The sequence below is a fragment of the Perognathus longimembris genome, chromosome 25 (assembly GCF_023159225.1).
Source record: "Perognathus longimembris pacificus isolate PPM17 chromosome 25, ASM2315922v1, whole genome shotgun sequence".
NCBI classification, from domain to species: Eukaryota; Metazoa; Chordata; class Mammalia; order Rodentia; family Heteromyidae; genus Perognathus; species Perognathus longimembris.
In genome coordinates this window covers 8,131,136-8,151,103 of record NC_063185.1, presented here as the reverse complement: position 1 = coordinate 8,151,103, position 19,968 = coordinate 8,131,136, and the positions used below count along the sequence as shown (strand labels likewise).

Sequence of the window (19,968 nt, the reverse complement as noted above, 5' to 3'; positions counted from 1 at the left end):
CCTCATGAGTACAAGGCTGGCATGATATGGCTGAGCCCCCCTGCAGCCCCAGTTCACCCTGGCTAATTTTAGGATAAGGTCTTGCTTCCTTCCCAGGTACCTGTGTGAGTATAATCGATCTAACTTTCTTCCTGTCCCTGCTGGAGTCACAGGCCGTGCCACTGTATCTAATGTCCCCCCATAGAGATGGAGGCTTGCACACTTGCCTGTCCTGGGCTGGCCTCAAATCACCATCCTCCTAAAGCTCCGCCTCTCATGTAGCTTGGTTGGACAAATGTAGCCCCTAGCTATGGATTTGAGGACTCTTGGACTTTCCTACCTGGGCTGACTCCAATGCAATGCTCCTGGCTCTCTCTGCCTTCCCAAGCAGCCAGGATTACAGGTGTGAGTGCTAGCTTCCTGTCCTCCACTGAATGATCTTACACTATTCCTCCATGGGCAAAAGCTGGAAATAAGATCAACTGGAAAATACAGAATAACTTTAACATTTTCCCCCAATATTATTGAGGCCCCAACTACTCATGGACATTTGATTATTTTCTCGATATACACTTGGTTATCTTTGATGTTTGTGTATGGGAATGTGGTTTTTCATTTAAAATTCTCAAACAGGAATAAAGATGTAACTGGAAAACTGTTTTATACCCACGAGCTGGATGTCTCTGAGAAATTGCCTCTAAATCCAAAGGACTATTCCAATGAAATATGAGTTTAATATCCAATGTAACTGTAAATCAAATGACTCCCTTCCCCCACCCTTTCTGGAATTAATTTTGAAATGCTAGGCACACATTCATTATGTGGGCTACAGTTCTAGAAGAAAGGTGCTCTTTGGGGACACAGTAACGTGGTTGTGAAACTGTTATCCACACTGAAGACTTAATGTCCTGAGGTTGATCTGATGATTAAACCTAGAGCTCACAGCAACCATTCCACACTCCATTGTCTTTGACTGGCCTCTGATGAATATCTTTTTTTTTTTTTGGACAATGGTGGAACTTGAACTCAGGGCCTGGATGCTGTCCCTAGACTTCTTTGCACAAGGCTCTACCATTTGAGCCATAGCTGCACTTCTGGCATTTTTGGCAGTTAGTTGGAGATAAGAGTCTCACAGACTTTACCACCTGAGCTTGCTTCAAACCAGCTTGGAGGATGTTTTGTACAAATAAAAATAACGTGTCCAGCCAGGCCCCAGTGGCTCAGGCCTGTAATCCTAGCTACTCAGGAGATCTGAGGATCTCAGTTCAAAGCCAGCACAAAAGTCCATGAGACTCTTATTTCCAATTAACCACCAGAAAACCGGGAATGGCACTGTGGCTCCAGTGGTAGAGTGCTAGCCTTGAGCTGATTGAGCTCAAGGACAGTGCCCAGGCCCAGAGTTCAAGGCCCACAACAACAACAAATAGATCTCAGGGCTTTGCTCTCCTGCTATGTTTTTCCACTCCAGCCTCACTTCCACTTCCTGCTTTTTGGTGGTTAACTGGAAATGAGTCTTGCAGAATATCCTGCTTTGAACCGTGATCCTCAGATCTCAGCCTCCTGAGTAGCTAGGATGACAGCGCCTGGCTTGATACAAAAATCTTCAAATCTGGCAAGGGTACCAAATACCAATGAGGAAATAAACATCCAGATGTCCTTAAACTTATGGAAAAGACTGATATGCACTCAGAAGAGAAAAGACATAAGAGAGAAAATTACGTTTTTAATCTTAAATAGGTAAAATAGCTCTGCCACGCTCACACCCACACACAGCCACGCCCCTCGCCTTGGCCACGCCCTCACGTTCAGTCTGCCATTCGCGGCCACGCCCCACACAGGGCCCTCCCTCGTTGCCCACGCCCCTGTCTTGGCCCCGCCCCCGCCCCGTTGTCTCCGCCCCCTCGTGGCCCCGCCCCTCCAGTCCCGCCCTCGCTGGCCCTGCTCTACATCCCTGCACACCGGGTGTGGTGTGCGGACGCGGGCGGTTGCGCGGCCCGAACCGAACCCTCAAACCGGGCTGCATCGCCTTGCTCCGTGAGGAAACATGGCGGCCCTGACGACCGTGGTGGTGGCGGCTGCGGCGGCCACGGCGGGCGCGGGGGCGGCGCCCGGGCCCGGCGTGGGAGCGGCGTCGTCGCCACAGGTGACCGAGGGCCAGCGGGGCGCAGGCCCGGGGCGTCTGTGTGGAGGGGGGGGGGCGGGGGGCGTCGCAGGCAGGCCTGGGGCCCGGGGGGCGGCCGTGGGGATCCGGGGAACGGCTGTGGGGATCCGGGGGTCTGTTGTAGGGGTCGGGAGTCTCAGGCCTGGGTTCCGGGGGGCGACTGTGGGGATCCGGGGGGTCTGTTGTAGGGACCGGGGGTCGGCTGTGGGGGGCGAGGGTCGCAGGCCGTGGGGTCCTGGGATGGCCGTTGGAGGAGGAGTGTTGCAGGCCCGGGCGGCCTGCGCTGTGCCGGGGCCTGGTGCGGGTTTGCGGAGTGGGGGGGAGGGCGATGTTGGCACCCCCAGCTGGCCCCGTGTGGCAGCCGCTAGCACACGGCAGGGTGGCCGCGCGGTTATTATTGTAAGCAATAATAATACAATAATAATAAAGGTGGGGCGAGCACAAACCCCGCCCCCCCACTGGCGGTGAACAAAGGACCAGGTCCTTCCTTTTTTGTTCAGGTGGCTCCAGCCCTGGAGATGGGGCCCTACCCACCCTGCCCGGATCTGTTATTTTCTCCGGAGCACTGACTTCCGTGTCAGGGGACCTGTTGTCTGTCTCTGCCCCATGAATGAACGGTAAAGGCAGCTTCACTTCCGGCGGAGCGGAGCCCAGCACATAGTAGGCACTGGGGAAATATCTGTGGTCAGTCCATGCAGAAGAACCCCTGTTACAAGCTAGGACCGCACCCTCTTCCGTGCGAGTTACTGGGGCTTGAACAAAGGGCCTCCCGCTCTTGCTTATTCTCTCAAATCTGGCAATCCACTATTGTCCCTGAAAGATTCAAGGCAGGCGGTGTTAGTACAGGTCATTGCAGGTCATCAAAGTACCAGACACTGGGCTGTCACTCTTGAGAAAGGACAGGAGCTGCTAATTACATCTAACATCCAAGCAATCCCTGACACAACAGTGTCTTAATCAGTTTAGCATCTTAAAACAGATATTCCAGCCCTTGCCTGAAATCCTAGCTACTCAGGACACTGAAATCTGAGAATCACAGTTCAAAGCCAGCCCAAATAGACTCTTATTTCTAATAAACTACTCAGAAAAAGCCATAAGTGGCACTGTGGCTCAAGTGGAAGAGAGCTAACCTTGACCAAAAGAAGCTCATGAACAGAGTTCAGAGCCAGAGTTCAAGCTGCAGGACCAGAGAGAGAGAGAGTGAGAGAGGCTGACTGATACTCCTTTTTCCACAAAGCATATATATATATATATATATATAGAGAGAGAGAGAGAGAGAGAGAGAGAGAGAGAGAGAGAGAGAGAGAGAGAGAGAGAGTGCGCGTGCACATGCACTGGTCCTGAGGCTTGAATTTAGGTCCTGGGAGCTACCACTAGGCTTTTGTGCTCAAGGATGGTGACCTACAATTTGAGCCACAGCTCTACTTCCCTCCTTTTTGGTGGTTAATAGGAGTAAAGAGGTTCAGAGGCTTTCTTAGCAGGGTAGGCTTCAAAATCCAATCTTCACATCTCAGCCTCCTGAGTAGCAAGGATTACTGAGTTGAGCTACCAGCATCTTTCCACAAAGTATGTTTTTAAAAAATTGGTTTGACTCTAAAGAGATCCCCAGAGAAACTCTAGTATTGATGTTTTATCTGAAAACCATTCCACATTGATCTTTTTATTACTGGTACCGATGTGTTTGGTTTTTTTTCTTTGTGTAGAGTGATGGCTGTCTGGGTGCCTTGGGTGGAATTCGGCCTCAGCTGCAGAACTGGAAGCAGAAAGTTAGTCGCATGAAGAAAGCAGAATTCCTACGCACAGCAGAAAAGTTAAAAAATCAGTAAGTGCAACATTACTAGTAATTTGTAAATGGACAACATTAAATTAATCCAACAGAGTCTTATCTACTCCCACATGATTAGAAGTGTCCTATCAAATATAGCCACAGAAATTTGGGCTGAGATCTGCAGATCACGGTTGTAGCCAGTTAGGCAGGAAAGGCTGTGAGACTCTTTATCTCCAATTAACCTCTAGAAAACCAGAAATGGAGCTGTGGCTCTAAGTGGTAGAGTGCTAGCCTTGAGCATAGGATCACTGGCACAGGCCCATACCCAGGCTCTGAATTCAGGCCTCACAACTGAAAAAATAAAAAATAAAATATTAACACTTTATAATAGACTAATATAGTGTATTTTACCATATTGAAGTAGTATATTCCAGGAACAATACAATAGCTATTTCTTTACATTTTGTGTATCAACAGACTACATTTTTCATTTTATAGCTGTGCTGTACATATTTTAACATTTTATTAGTCACATAACAGTTCAAATTACAGTTGATATTCGTTGAACTTAACTCTCTCCTCTTTATTTTGACTCCCGAACTTCGTTAATCAGTCATTCTTTTTTTTTTTTTTTTTTGTCATGGGGCTTGAACTCTGGGCCTGGGTGCTGTTCCTGAGCTCTTTACTTCAAGGCTAGTGCTTTTCCACTTTGAGCCACAGTGCCACTTCCAGTTTTCTGGTGGTTAATTGGAGATATGAGTCTCATGGACTTTCTTGCCCAGATTGGCTTCGAACTGTGATCTTCAGATCTCAGCTTCCTGAGTGGCTAGGATTACAGGAATGAGCCAACTGCTCCTGGCCAAAGTCATTATTTTCTTACTTTGTAAGTGAATTGATCTGAATATAAAGTTCTGATTACTATTAGCATCTTCATATTTTAAATAAATATATTTGAATCAGCCAAGTGCCAGGGGCTCATGCCTATAATCCTAGCTACTCAGGAAGCTGGGATATGAAGATTGAATTTCAAAGCCAGCTGGTCAAAAAGCCCAAGAGACTCTTATTTCCAATTAACCAGCAAAAAGCCAATAGTGGAGTTGTGGCTCAAGTAGTAGAGCCCTAGGGTTGAGTGAAAAAAGCTAAGGGACAGGGCTGGGAATATGGCCTAGTGGCAAGAGCACTTGCCTCCTACACATGAAGCTCTCGGTTGGATTTCCCAGCACCACATATATGGAAAACGGCCAGAAGGGGCGCTGTGGCTCAGGTGGCAGAGTGCTAGCCTTGAGCGGGAAGAAGCCAGGGAAGGTGCTCAGGCCCTGAGTCCAAGGCCCAGGACTGGCCAAAAAAAAAAAAAAAAAAAAAAAAACCTAAGGGACAGAACCCAGGCCCTGAGTTTAGGCCCTAGTACTGGTACGCGCGCACACACACACACACACACACACACAATGAAATAAGTAAACTCATGAGCTAATCTGAATCATTTATTTCTTTTCTCGAAGAGTTATTGTCATAGAAAAAGATAAGCACAATCATCTCTACAACCAAAAGAGTGACTTCAGAACTGAGCATAATATGCTGGAAGAATTAGAAAACAAATTGATTAACAGCAGGAAAACAGAAAGTAAGTAGAGTTTGTGATGAACAAAAGCAGTTGATGATGAAAGGCCGTCCTTTCCAGCCTGTCTGTCTATGCTGTGTTTTCTGTTAAGTACTTTGGTTGGTGTTACATTTATCTTTCAGGTCACTAGTCACTTTTATTGGATTGGTTTGTAAATATATTCCAATTTAATAAGAAAGAGAGAATCTCTTACACATTTGGCTTGTTTCCTGGGCTGTCTGACCTTAGCTCATGGCATTGGCCTTGGTGACTGAGTTCTGGCTTCCTTAAGCAATGCAGGTCAGAATGTCTACTTAGGAGTTATATGTGTACTTAGGAGTTGTATGAAGTGACAGGTCATGTGGTTCCCTCGAGCCTGTGTTTCTGCTCCAGGAGAGTTTTCCTGTGCACCTGCTGGGGCACACAGAAAGTGCCATCGCTGGCACAGGGAATGTGCCCTGTGTTTGTGAAGTGGGAGTCACTCTCAGTGGTGGTACCTTGTAGACTTCAATTCTGCATGCTGGGGAATCTATATAATACTGGAACTACTTGGCATTGCTTCCAGGAGAGGTAATGGTCCTCAGACAATTAAGCTTTGTAATATACTCACCTACTATCTACTACCATGGAGATCGCACTGTATGTGGTACTCTCTTATCACCAGTTCATAGAAATTTCTAGTAATTCTTTCACAATGCAAGAGCATACTGTTTTTAAAAGTCCCCTTTTGTTGGCAGTGGCACTCAACATTCTCCCTGGCCTGGTGTGATAACCAGGACCCTCATATGAATGCCACATTCCGGGTCACCCTACGCTTTAATTACCAGGAAAATGGAGACATTGCTGGTCTCATGTTCATGCATTTCTTTTGAAGAGAAGCAAAACTGGTGGTTGGTGACTCGTAGGAGGCCACTTCATTCCCCCTTTGCAAAGGCGACTTTGATCACCTATTTCCCTTCAGTAACCACACCTGTGTTTGAGCAAGGAGGGAATGAAATTTTTCCTTTATGGAATTCCTGGGTTGTCATGTTTAAAGAGTAATCGAGCCTGAGCCTTGGATGTTTCTTTGGAGGCTGATTGTGGGTGTTCCCATGGCTCAGGCTGGAGCGTAGCTCAGTGTATGGCGCTTGCCTCCCGTGCACAAGGGCCTGGATTTGATCCTTAGTGCCACAAAAAAAAAAAGATTTTGGATTGAGCTGCTAAGGTGCTTAGGGCTCATTTGTGAAAAGATGCCAAAAGAGAAAGAAAAAAGAGAGGGTGCATAAAGTACCTAACAATATAAAATAATATTGCTGCTCTGTAGATATTTACGTATGAATGTGACTACTAATGACCTATACCCACTACTTTAAAGAAATGTTAAAAACGATTCATTTAAAAGAAAAAACATGGCGAAGTCTTCCTGCTGGTAAAGACCATGTGCGACTGCCTGGAGACCCTGTCTGTGAGGCTTTTCCTCTAGACCTTGCATTTTTCTTCAGGCCAGTCCTTAGTTGGGTTTGGCACCTGTGCCAGATACACTAGTGTGGCTCCTGAGACACCTCCTGGGGTCTTGACCATGATTTCATTTGCCATCCTAGAGGATATGTTCAGACTAAGTTCCCTGCAATAGAAGGTGTGTCAGTATTAATCCAGTTGCTGGTTATACGGTTCACATATGTCTACAGTAGAGCTAAGTTCTAGTTCCATTCATTATAACAAATTACAAACAAAAAGGCTTTTAAAGAACAAAGGATGATGAGCTTCAAATTACTGACCAAGCATTTAAAATGGTTTCCGATAACTCAGTCTTCACAGAGGAAGACCCAAGGTCCTTTCAAATAGTGAGGGAATTGAGAGGTGCTTTATCTTAGATAAGGCCAAGTGTGCGAACACTGTCTTGGCTACCCTTGTGTTCCCTTTCCTCAGTGACTGGAATCCTCTGGGTACAGCCCCAGCTGTCACCACACTTGTCACAGAATCGCTTAAAGGCATATATTTCTTCCTTACAGGAGCAAAAATCCAGCAACAATTAGCCAAAATACACAACAATGTTAAGAAACTTCAGCATCAGTTACAAGATGTGAAGCCCACCCCTGATTGTAAGTGAACTGAAACGTTGGCATCTTTCTCACATACTGCTATTTCTGACTACTCACTGAGAAAATGTGCTTTTCTAAGAAGATATATGTCTAAAAAAAAAAAAAAAAGAAAACTTGGCTTTAATGAAATAAAACCCTGATTGGGGGTTAGTAAGGAAGTATGGACAATTGTATTACCTGTAATTTCTAAAGTTTGTTGTTGTTTTTTTAATTTTAACTTTCACATGCTATCAAATCTTTCAGAAGTATAAGACAGAAGGCCAGTGCCAGTGGTTCAGGTGTAAACCATAGCTATTCATGAGGCCAAAACCCAGAGGGACATGATTTAAAGCCATCTCAGGCAGAAGGGTCTACAATATTCCATTTTGAGAATAACCAGCCAGAAGCCAGGTTGGGGGTTTTTGTTCAAGTGGTAGAGCTTCAGCCAAGCAAGTAAGCAAGCTGAACAAATACAAAGCCCTGAGTTCAAACCCCAGGGGAGGGAGGAAGGCAGGCAGCCAGGCAGGCAGAAAGAAACTAGTTCTGATTAAAAGATAGAAAGTCTGAGGCACAGAGAAAGGTTCAGATTCAGCTAGTTGAAAGGAAAAAAGAGGCTAAGTGCCAGTGGCTCATGCCTGTAATCCTAGGTGCTCATGTGGCTGAGATCTGAGGATCACAGTTTGAAGCCAGAGCAGTCAGGAAAGTGTATGAGATTCTTATCTCCAATTAACCATCAAAATTCCAGAAATGGAGATGTGGCTCAAGTAGTAAAGTGCCAACCTTGAGCAAAAAACCTCAGGGAAAGTGCCAGACCCTGAGTCTAGGCCCTGGGTCTAGCACACAAAAAGGAAAAAAACAAAAAAAGGACGAAAAAAAGACTGATCCCCCACCCCTGCCGATTTCTAAGCCCAGTACTTTTCCATTACTTGACTTTTGAAATAACTACCTTTAAGAGGCATTTCAAATGGTAAGAAAAGGTTCGATTGTATCCGGACAAAGCTGGGTTAGGAAAAAAGGCAAAATGGGCTCCCCATCTCCTTGCTGATAGCAGCTTTAGCACATGAAGTTCAAAGCAATGAGTTGCTCCCAACACGCGGACTGGAATGCCAGAATGTTAGCTGTAAGTATTGTTTAATAGTTATAGGGCTTCAGGCTCATTGCTTGGCTCTCGGAGCTGTTGTTTCTTTAGCTCTTAAGGCATCCTAGGAGATGAAGTAAGCTGCACTGGAGCAGCGAGTCCCAAAGTGCTAGGAATGGAGGCTGGAGTCCTGTGGTTTGGATTCACCAACTTAAATGCCCAACTAAAAGCCAGAAGAAAGCGTGGAATAATATATATAAGTCACACACACACATAAATACACACAACCCCGTAAGCAGAGTTGAAAGACAAGTTAGAAAAGCATTAGTGATATTTATGTAATTTAAGAGCTAAAATAAGGGTTGGAAGTATGGCTCAGTTGTTAGAACGTTAGCCGGTGAGCAGAAGCATCAGGTACCGAGTTTGAATCCAATCTCAGATCAAAAAAAGAGAAAGCTAAAAAATATATAGAATGTTTACAAATTAGAACAACCAAGATAAACAATCTAATAGAGAAATTGGCTAAGACTGATGTGATGTACAGTGGATCAAAGGAGATAGAAAACACATAAGAAAAATGCTCAGGCTTACTGATGGCCACAGAAATAGCAATTAGGTCCATCATGATGAATTTCTGCCTGTCATGTTGGAAGTGATTAAAAGTATGTGGGAGCCAGGCACCAGTGGTTCACCTCTGTAATCCCAGCTATTCAAGAGGCTGAGATCTGGGGCTGGGAATGTGGCTTAGCAGTAGAGTGCTTGCCTAGCATGCATGAAGCCCTGGGTTTGATTCCTAAGCACCACATAAACAGAAGAAAGCTACAAGTGGCGCTGTGGCCCAAGTGGTAGAGTGCTAGCCTAGAGCAAAAAGAAGCCAGGGACAGTGCTCAGGCCCTGAGTCCAAGGCCCAGGACTGGCAAAAAAGAGTGGCAACAAAAACAAGTACATGGGAAAGGCCCTTCCAAGAGGTGAGTTGGATATATTTATGAGGAAAGTTAACCACAACATCTTGTCTAATAGAAACTGCAGGTTAAGTAGGAAATACTTTTTTTATTAAAAAATATTAATCATAACATTGACTGATATGGATGCATAGGATAAAATTTGTAATGAGAAAAAACTGCAATAAAAATTTGCTTTTGAACAGAATTTTCTTAATTCCTTAGGTTAAGAAATGTTTTTGAATTAGGGTGACTTTTTTTTTCTCCTCAACTTTAACTTGGCCGTATTGAAATATGACAAGAAAATAACCATTTTCCCATGGGCTTTCTGTTTGTTTTTACAGTTGTTGAAAAGCTCAGAGAGATGATGGAAGAAATTGAAAATGCAATTAATACTTTTAAAGAAGAGCAAAGGCTGATGTATGTTTAATCTCATTTTCATATAAAACCACTGGCCTTCTGACTTTTAACGATTTACCATTAAGTTCTTGTGTATTATGAGTCTCTCACATAAATGCAAGATGGCAACTGTCATCTTAGACAGCTATACAGTGACATATTTGGGTACAATAAGAATCTGTGAAGGCTGTTTGTATTCTCGAGGGAGCAGGCCTGTTTTGAAGACTCAGATTTGTGTTGGTGTTTTTCAGCTGGAGGGGCCCGGATAGTTCAGTGTGAGGGGAATGAAGGGTTAATGTGGACCGGCTGTGTCTTCTTCCTCAAGCTTCATTTGCCTTTGTTGCAGATACGAAAAGCTTATTAAGGAAGAGAGAACAACTAATAATGAGCTGAGTGCCATCTCACGAAAAATTGACTCCTGGGCTTTGGGGAATTCAGAAACAGAGAAAGCTTTCCGAGAGATCTCAAGCAAAGTTCCAGTAGACAGAGTGGCAGCAAATACTCTTCCAGTGGAAGTGGTGGAGTTTGAAAAGTTCCTGCAGCAGACAGGAGGGCGTCAAGGGGGCTGGGATGAATATGATCACCAGCACTTCCTGAGGATCCGGAACAAGCATAAAGGGAAGCCCGCCTTCACGCGGGAGGCTCTGCAGCATCTTCCCGGAAGGACGCAGGGTGAGGTGGAGCAGCATGAGCAGTGGTACCAAAAGTTCCTGGCGCTGGAAGAAAAGAAGAAAAAGGTGACAATAAGTATAAAGGGTGTCTGTCATTGTGTGTTTCTATGTTGTGGGAGGGTGCTACATTCAGAACAACCACCTGACCAAGTGCACGTGTGGTCGTTTCACCCCTAGGCAATGACAAGCAGAATTGTCCTGCAATTTCCCCACACCCAGTGTTTCTGGCCCATGAATCACACAACAGGACACAGAATACCAGCCTGTGAGCAAAACCATAGTCTGCTTCCAAGCTTAGATTTGCTCATACTTTTGGAACAAGTCTGCTTTACCAGCCAGAACTGTGCTGTTCTATAGGAAAGGAAAAATTAAGAGGCCATAGGACAAAACACTGGACTGTTACAGGCCTCTTTGAGTTTTTGAACTTAAATTTCATGACTTGTGTTACTTGTTAGAAGCTGCCATTGAGCACTCCTGCTGCAGGAAAAGAGAGATCCTTGTATTGAAGCACGCATTCTCCCTTTCCAGCTGTTGCTCTTGCTGACAGCTGTTGAGCACAGGGCTGAGGTGAAGGCCGGGGCAGTGCAGTGTTGATGGAGGGAGGCTGTGTAGGGGAGAGGGATTGGGTCAAGGCTCAAGAAGCCAAGTTTGAATTTACAGAACCTAAGATGCCAAGGGGAGCTTACCACTTCTGTCCCTCACATTCTGCCTAGATGTGCATGGATTTTGTACATGCCCTTGTGTGTCTCATTCTTTCTATTCCTCTCCACCCCCACCTCTACAGACATCTGCCCACCCAAACAGAAGCAGGGAGTCTAGCATCCACAGACACTTGTTTTAGGCAATTTTAGTGATATGCGGCGTTGTGCCTACGTCATACCGCATCTAAAAACAGAGCTGCTCAAACTTGATCCACAGACTAGATGTCCAGTCTGCAAACTTATACTGGTGTATAATGAGGTGATCGCTTGAGAAGCAGCTACCCAGGAAGCACTCTGTGCCATTCAGTTGACTTTTTTTTTTTTTTTTTGGCCAGTCCTGGGGCTTTGCCTGAGCACTGTCCCTGGCTTCTTTGTGCTCAAGGCTAGCACTCTGCCACTTGAGCCACAGCGCCACTTCTGGCCATTTTCTGTATATGTGGTGCTGGGGAATCGAACCCAGGGCCTCATGTATATGAGGCAGGCACTCTTGCCACTAGGCCATATCCCCAGCCCCTCAGTTGACTTTTTAATAGAAAATTTTCTCATTGAAGGAAATGCATTGATTCATTGTGACATGAATTCCTAATATTTTTGAGGTCCAGAATTTGAGCAGCACTGAATTAGATGGCATTTAGTATGAATTAATAACCTATGGATATATGTTCTTTAAGGAAGGGAGGGGGAGGAAGGGCGGAAGGAAGGAAAGAGAAAGTTTCTTTACTTGGGAGGAAGTTATGCAGTATAAATATATCCTAGAGAAGGCTGGTAGAATTTGAAAGCCTCTTTACATACCCATGCATAGGGCATTAGCTTTATCTTTTTGTGTATGGGTACTGGGGCTTGAACTCAGGGCTGGGGTATTCTCCTTTAGCTTTTTCCACTCTAGACTAGTGCTCTACCACTTGAGCCACAGCTCCACTTCTGGCTTTTTGGTAGTTTATTGGGGATAAAAGTCTGATGGACTTTCCTGCCCAGGTTGGCTTTAAACGGTGATCCTCAGATCTGTCTCCCAAGTTACTAGGATGACAGGCGTTGCCTGGCTCTTTTTTTTTTTTTTTTTTTTGCCAGTCTTGGGGCTTGAACTCAGGGCCTGAGCACTGTCCCTGGCTTCTTTTTACTCAAGGCTAGCACTCTACCACTTGAGCCACAGCACCACTGCTGGCTTTTTCTATATATGTGGTGCTGAGAATCAAACCCAGGGCTTCATGCATGCCAGGCAAGAACTCTACCACTAGGCCACATTCCCAGCCCCTGGCTTTTTTTTTTTTTTTTTTTTTTTTTTTTAGCACTCCTGAACCCTGCATGCCAGGCCCTTTGGAGATGAACATGAAGAAGGCCAAACCTAGTAAGCCGCATGCCAGGCTTTGGTTTCATGTAGTCTGGCTTCAGGGGTCATGCTCTTGACCACTCTACCTCTAATTCCTCTCCTGATACCAGCGAAAGACCATCTAGCAGGTTCTCTCAGCATAGGAAGGGAAGTTGAAGGCAACGAGAGGAGAGGAAAGAAAGCTGCTCACAGACTTGGAGGAAGAGATACTCATGGCACTGTGGCCTTGAGAGCCCGAGGACTGAGAGGAAAGGAGGAAAGCCAAGAGGATATCCCATTCTTCATGGCTTTTAAGGTTGTAGTGATTTTTTTTTTCTCTGCCAGTCTTGGGCCTTGAACTTAGGCCCTGGGTGCTGTCCCTGAGCTTTTATGCTCAAGGCTAGCACTCTACTAACTTGAGCCACAACTCTACCCCCAATTTTTTTTTCTTTTTTTGGTCAGTCCTGGGGCTTGGACTCAGGGCCTGAGCACTGTCCCTGGCTTCTTTTTGCTCAAGGCTAGCTCTCTACCACTTGAGCCACAGCACCACCTCTGGCCCTCTCTGTATATGTGGTGCTGGAGAATTGAACCCAGGGCCTCATGTATACGAGGCAAGCACTCTTGCCACTAGGCCATATCCCCAGCCCCCAATTTTTTTTTTTTGATAGTTAATCAGAGGTAAGAGTCTCATAGAGTTTCCTGCCCAAGCTGGCTTTGAACTGCTATCCTTAGATCTTTGCCTCTTGATTAGCTAGGATTATAGGTGTGAGCCACCAGTGCCCACTGGGTGTAGTGATTTTTTTACAGTGAAAAACAGGAAAACAGATGTATTGGTTCAAAACAAAACAGAAAGCAGAGCACCGAGAATCCAGTAATCAATATTCTCTCTAGAAATAATGGACTTGAGGTTGTATCTTAACTAAAGGTTATTTAAAAACATTTCTCTCTTTTAAAAAAAATTTAGTCTATTCAGAATTGGAAAACTAAAAAACAGCAAAAAAAGGAAGTACTCCTCAAGTCAAAAGAAAAATCAGACACTGTGCCTATGCTGGCTCATAATAAACCAGAAGCTAATGAGAAGCATAAAGAAGATCAAAGAAAGAGACAGAAAATGGCAATTGAAGCTTGGAGAAGACAGAAGAGCCTGGAGATGTCAATGAAGTCTGCTTCCCAGCTGAAAGAGGAGGAGGAGGAGGAGAGGCGGCAGCAGAAAGCACGCCAGCGCCAGCTCAAGCTCAAACTCCTGCTGGAAAGTTACACCCAGCAGAAGAAAGAGCAGGAAGAGTTTTTACGGCTTGAAAGGGAGACAAGGGAGAAAGCAGAAAAGGCAGAGAAAAGGAAAATTGCTGTTGAGGAAATTTCCAGGTTTCAAGAAAGAGTGAGTAAATGTATTTTCTGGTGGTAGGAGTTCAACTCGGGGCCTCAGGTTTGGGAGACAGCAGCTCTACCTACCACATAAAACAAGCTCCCAGGCTCCTGAGTGATCTTTATATGCCATACACACAGGCATTACTTACAGATTCTGTTCAGCAAAAGTGAATTGAGCTGGGCACCAGTGGCCTATGCCATAAACCTAGCCTCTCAGGAGCCTGAGATCTGAGGATCCTGGTTCAAAGCCAACCCAGACAGGGAAGTCATTGAGACTCTCTTATCTTCAGTTAGCCAGCAAAAAGCCAGAAGTGGATCTGTGACTCAGGTGGTAGAGCACCCGACTTGAGTGAAGAGCTAAAGGAGAGTTCCTGGGCCCTTAGTTCAAGCCCTAGTACCGGCATGGAATAACAGAAAAGTTAATCAAGTGCATCCTCTATGTAGCATCACAATGCTCACATGAGTAGGCTTCGTTCCCCACTCCTAGTGGGTTATAATCTGCTGGGAGACATGTAGTGAGGAGATGTCATAGAAGGTAAGGCCCAGTGCTTGGTATGGAAGGGATGCTTGATGGAGAAGAAAGGAAGAGGAGCTTGTCCTGGCAGCAACACCATCAAGTCACAAACGGAGGGAGAGCCAAAATTACATTCCTAGTGGAAATAGCGATTCATTTCTTTGAGGCTTTTTTCTTTTGGTGCTGGTCCTGAGGTTTGAATTCAGGGTCTGGGCACTGCCCCTGAGCTTTGGTGCTCAAGGCTAGCACTCTCCCACTTGAGCCACAATGCTGCTGCTGGCTTTTTCCGTTGTAAGAGTCCTCACGAACTTTCCTGCCCAGGCTGGCTTCTAACTAGGATTCTCAGATCTCAACCTCCCCGATTATCTAGGATGACAGGTGTGAGCCACCAGCTTTCTTTGAATTTCTATATAAAAATTTTACGGAATGAATAACAGATCCTATGGCTCCCTCACTCTCCCGGAAGCGGAGCATAAAGTGACTGATCTACAGCGAGATGTGTTTGTATTGATTAGTGGGCCTCACCTACCTAGTAGATGTTGGAGACTGAGCCTGTGAGCAAGACAAATGACAGCTCAGAACAGTGCCGGAGGGATGTGGAGGGGAATGTACACAGAAGGATGTCCATAGTACTTCAGTTAATTTAATTGTACTTGCAAACAACTAACGTTGAAGAAAATCCTAATGCTGTTTTCTTCTTTTTCTGTTGGTATGTTTTTAGGATTTACACAAACTTGAATTGAAAATTCTAGATAGACAAGCAAAGGAAGATGAAAAGGCAGAAAAACAAAGAAGACTGACCAAATTAAAAGAAAAGGTACTCAGTACTAAGGTTCCAGGGTACTTTTGAGACAGGGTCTTGCCATGTAGTCCAAAGTGGCCTTCAACTCTAGATCCTCCAGTCTGTCAGCCTCCTGACTGCCTGGATTACAGGCATATACCACAATATCCAGCTTTATTTTTTGTTAGCTGATTCATAAAAACATAAAACTAGGTATATTAATAGCCTGATGTGAGATTTCAATATATGCATAATGGTGTAATGTTTCAATCAGAATAAAATATCTCCTCAATCATAGATTATCTCTTTGACTACAACACTCAAATGCCTTCTTTCTAGCTTTGTGAAATACACAGCATGCCTATAATTGTTGTCTCTTCTGTTGGGCACTCCCAAACAGAACGTCTTACTACATGACTTAATATCTATTGTCAATCCACCTCGCCCATCTCCTGATCATTATCCTACTTCTTTGAACTGTCAGGATGTTGATATTAAATTTTTTGTTCTTCCTAGTGTCTGGGCTTGGACTTGGTTATCAAGCTCTCACTTGCTTCTTTTGCTCATGTCTGGCTGGCGACCACTGGAGCCATACCTCCAATCTAGTTTTTTTGCTGGTTATTTGGAGGTAAAATCTTGTAGACTTTTCTGCCGATTCTGGCTTTGAACTATGATCCTCAAATCTCAGCCTCCTGACTAGCTAGGATGACAGACATGAGCCATCTAGCCAAATCTATTTTTCCTTCCTTTGTTGTTATTTTGTTATTTTTCTTTTTTTTATTTCTTTTTTTTTTTTTTTTTTTTTTTTTTGCCAGTCCTGGGGCTTGAACTCCGGGCCTGGGCACTGTGCCTGAGCTTATTTTTGCTCAAGGCTAACACTCTACCACTTGAGCCACAGTGCCACTTCCGGCTTTTTCTGTGTATGTGGTACTGAGGAATTAAACCCAGGGCTTCATGCATGTTAGGCAAGCACTCTACCACCAAGCCACCTTCCAGCCATCTTTTTTTTTTTTTTTCGACATGACTAGAGTTTGAACTCCGGAGTCACACCTCTTGCCCTGTTCGTCACTGGTTATTTTTAGGATAGGGTTTTATTTTCTGTTCCACCTCAGCTGCAGTCTGTACTTCGGGCCTCACATGGCATAGCTGGAGCGGCAGGTGAACGTCACTGTGCTCTACTCCTCATTCTGGGAGATGGCCTAGCACTGCTATCCTCCTCACCTCAGCCTCTCACATGAGCTGGGATGACAGGCAGAGGATACTGCCACTACCTTCAGTGGAGAGAGGGCCTGAACTTTTCTGCACAAGGTGGCATCCCAACTTTGAGCCCTCTGATTTCAGCCTCCCAAATAGCTAGGATTACAGGTGTAAGCCACGGGGGTGCTCAGCTAACTGTATCTCATCTCTGTCGACCTTACATTTCATATTTGTTGACATATTAGAATAAGTAGTCCTTTTTAAGCAGCTATTGTTTGAATTCCACCTCTGTACATGAGTAAGCACCTTTCCTTCCTCCCTGAATTATTTCTCCCTTCCTACATGTCATTCTTTCTATATGTGCTGTGTTTTGTGCCTCTGGCAGCGGTGAACATTACGGAGTCTCGCTAGTATATTCAGAACAGAGGGTTTTGGAGCCATTAAAGGTCAAGTAGATGCTGAGTGATAGTTTTTCATCATTCATCTGTTGTGCAGTTGTATCACTATTATGCCTAGCTGTGTTCTTTCCCAAAATAGAATAGTAGAAAAGTAAACTCATAATTTATTGATAAATGGACACAGTCCAAACTTTATTTCAGCTCCATGAGCACAAGTCAAAGTTGATGATGAACGCGTCACTCTTTAGGTGATAACAAGTATGTTTTCCAAAACTGCTGTTTCAGATCTTACCCATGTAATACAAATTTCTTTCCTGAAAGTTAACTAGCACTACTTTACTTCTGATTACAGGTTGAAAATAATGTCAGCAGAGATCCCTCCAGGCTTTACAAAGCTACTAAAGGCTGGGAAGAACGAACCAAAAATATAGGACCAACAGGCTCCGGGCCACTTCTGCATATCCCACATAGGTAAAAGGCATTAGAAGGAAATGTATGCACTGCACGGGCATTTCCAAGTGCACAGAGCACTGATGCTGTACAGCAGTGAGGTGATAAAGGCAAATATCTCTGTAGTTACAGTTGAATCAGATAGGGATTTCTTGTTTTTATTTTTCTGCATATTTGTAATTGCTGTTGTTTCTTCTCACTAGGGCAATTCCAACTTGGAGACAAGGAATAAAGGGAACCACCTGAGCCAATAAGAATCACTGTCTGCAGAAGGTAGCAGTGTGTTGAGTTACACACCGCCAGCCAGGTCAGGTTGGTGATTCTGCACGCGTGAGTCAGGGCTGTGCTCTCACCATTTCCTGTTTCTACTGAGGAGTACTTAAAGTATGCATTGGCCTCTTGTTAATGTCAAAGTTACTTAAATACATTTGTGTTACACTATTCCATTTAACTACTCAAAACATTTCAGAGATTTGGGGTTCTTTTCATGGCATTGCAAAATAACTTGAGATAATCACAAGAGATTTTTTTAAGCCAAATTTTTGTAAGTTTTATAACTTGGAAGTAAGTTAGCGTGAGTAACAAAAGCAAAAGTGAAGTGTCTTTTTTTTAAGTGTTAGGAATTGATTTAATACTTTTTCTACTTTTAACAAATGGGCACTTTGTCAGTGATTACATTTTTGTGTAGAAAATACTTTGTTTGAAGCATGTTTTGTTTTCTATAGGTATTTATTAAAACAAGATACCTCTCACCTCCTATGCCTTATTAATTGTATGACTGACATCATCCTTGTGGTCTTTCAACTATCCCAAACATCTCTTCTGCCTTTCTGGACAAATTTATAAAATTTTGTGTCTTTCATATTTCAGGCTAATGCAGTTTTCCTTTGTGCTTCTGTTTACCCCCAAATAGGAATTTTGTTGTTGGTGGTGGGGCTTGAACTCACTGTCCCTGAGCTTTTTTGCTCAAGGCTAGCACTCTACCACTTTAAGCCACAGCTCCTGTGCCAGTTTTCTTTCCTTTTTTGCTGGTCCTGGGTCTTGAACTCTGGGCCTTGGTGCTGTCCCAGTACTCCTCTTGCTAAAACTACTACTTGAGCCATAATGCCACTTCTGGCTTTTTTTTGTGACTTATTGGAGATAAGGAGTCTCATGGACTTTGCTGCCCAGGCTGGCTTTGAACCTCACCTCAGATCTCCACCTCCTGAGTAAGTGGGATTACAATCATGAGCCACTGGTGCCTGGTCAAATAGGAAAAAATTTTGCTCTGAAACATCATGATATAAGCTAGCTGCAGAATGACGACTTTTCTTGGTGGTATCCAAAAATCTTTTCTAATTCCAAGACAAACATAGTTGGTCAAGAGAGTAAAATTTAAAGTCTGCAACCTTTTCATACATGAAAACACAATTTTACCTAACTTATCTTTTCATATTATAAAAATCTTAGGTATTTATTTGAAAGTATCATATACATAGAAATACAAGAAACTTATTTCTTACAAATTTAGAATATCATTAATTATACTTTGATACATAATGGCTAAATGAGTCAAACTTTTCCTTATGTAACAATATGCAGAGTCCACAGTTTAGGACTTGAATTCTAACTGTACAATTATTGGAGCAGAATGAGAAAATTGATTCAGAAGATTGGTTGGAAATGCTGATTTTGTTTTCCATTACTGTTTAAAATGATTTGAAGCTGTAGATACGTAAGGGGATTTAACAACAGACGTGAGCAGCTATAAGATACTGAAAAGCTGTTTCTTTTTTACATGATGCTTTGTGTTGCACATGAAGTCACTTTGCAGTGTTGTGTGTCTCAGCTAAGTGTTCTGTTTGTTATGCAGTGTGTTTCTTTGGAGGGTTTCACAGGTGCTGGGGGTTGGACTGAATGCAGAGCCTTGGCTTGGGTATGACAAACCAAGCTCCACCACTCAGCTCTGTTTCCATTTGCAATAAAAGGAAGTTTTCCTGAAAACAACCCTTCATTTTGCCAGGTGCCATGTTGTCATGCCAATAATTTGGTTGGCAGAGATGGGGAGAATTATCATTTGAGGCCAATCTGGGCAAAAAGTTAATCAAGACCCATATTTCAGTGGAATGTGACAGACTCCACCTTCACTCTTGAGAGTGTGTGGGAGAGATCTCAGCTGTGGTAACTGAACACTCTAGACCAGGCACATCTGAAGGGATGCAGACACCTGTCACCTGTAGGAAGAAATGCACACATGCGTGAGTTGTGACTAGTATCAAAACTCATTTAAGCCAGGCATTGGTGGCACACACCTGTAATCCTAGCTACTCAGCCTGAGATCTGAAGATCATGGCTCAAAGCCAGTTTATCTCCAATGAACCACCAGAAAACCGGAGGTGCTGTGGCTTAAGTGGTAGAGTGCTGGCCCTGAGCTGAAGGGTTCAGGGATGGTGCCCAGGCCCAGTGTTCAAGCCCACGACTAACAACAACAACAACAAACCCCAAAAACAAACACCTCATTTAAACTGCCTGGGATTGTTGAATATTACCTCACCAGCCCACAGGACACACAATCCCAAGAAACACACAAGTATAGAAACACGTTTTCAAGACCCTACTG

General features: G+C 44.1%; 1 protein-coding gene across 2 annotated transcripts; it reads left to right on the top strand.

Annotated features, from left to right (window-relative positions):
* Positions 1 to 1,952: 1,952 nt before the first annotated feature.
* Ccdc112 (coiled-coil domain containing 112) lies at positions 1,953 to 18,122 on the top strand. Of its 2 annotated transcripts, XM_048334221.1 has the most exons (10): positions 1,953 to 2,122; positions 3,844 to 3,962; positions 5,408 to 5,529; positions 7,497 to 7,586; positions 9,929 to 10,004; positions 10,330 to 10,720; positions 13,626 to 14,039; positions 15,265 to 15,360; positions 17,272 to 17,390; positions 17,573 to 18,122. In XM_048334221.1, the coding sequence occupies exons 1-10, from the start codon at positions 2,024 to 2,026 to the stop codon at positions 17,613 to 17,615; spliced, it is 1,569 nt and encodes a 522-aa protein (XP_048190178.1). In that variant the 5' UTR covers positions 1,953 to 2,023; the 3' UTR covers positions 17,616 to 18,122. The 2 variants fall into 2 exon arrangements, with proteins under 2 accessions (XP_048190178.1, XP_048190179.1); XM_048334222.1 differs by lacking the exon at positions 17,272 to 17,390.
* The last annotated feature ends 1,846 nt before the right edge of the window (positions 18,123 to 19,968 follow it).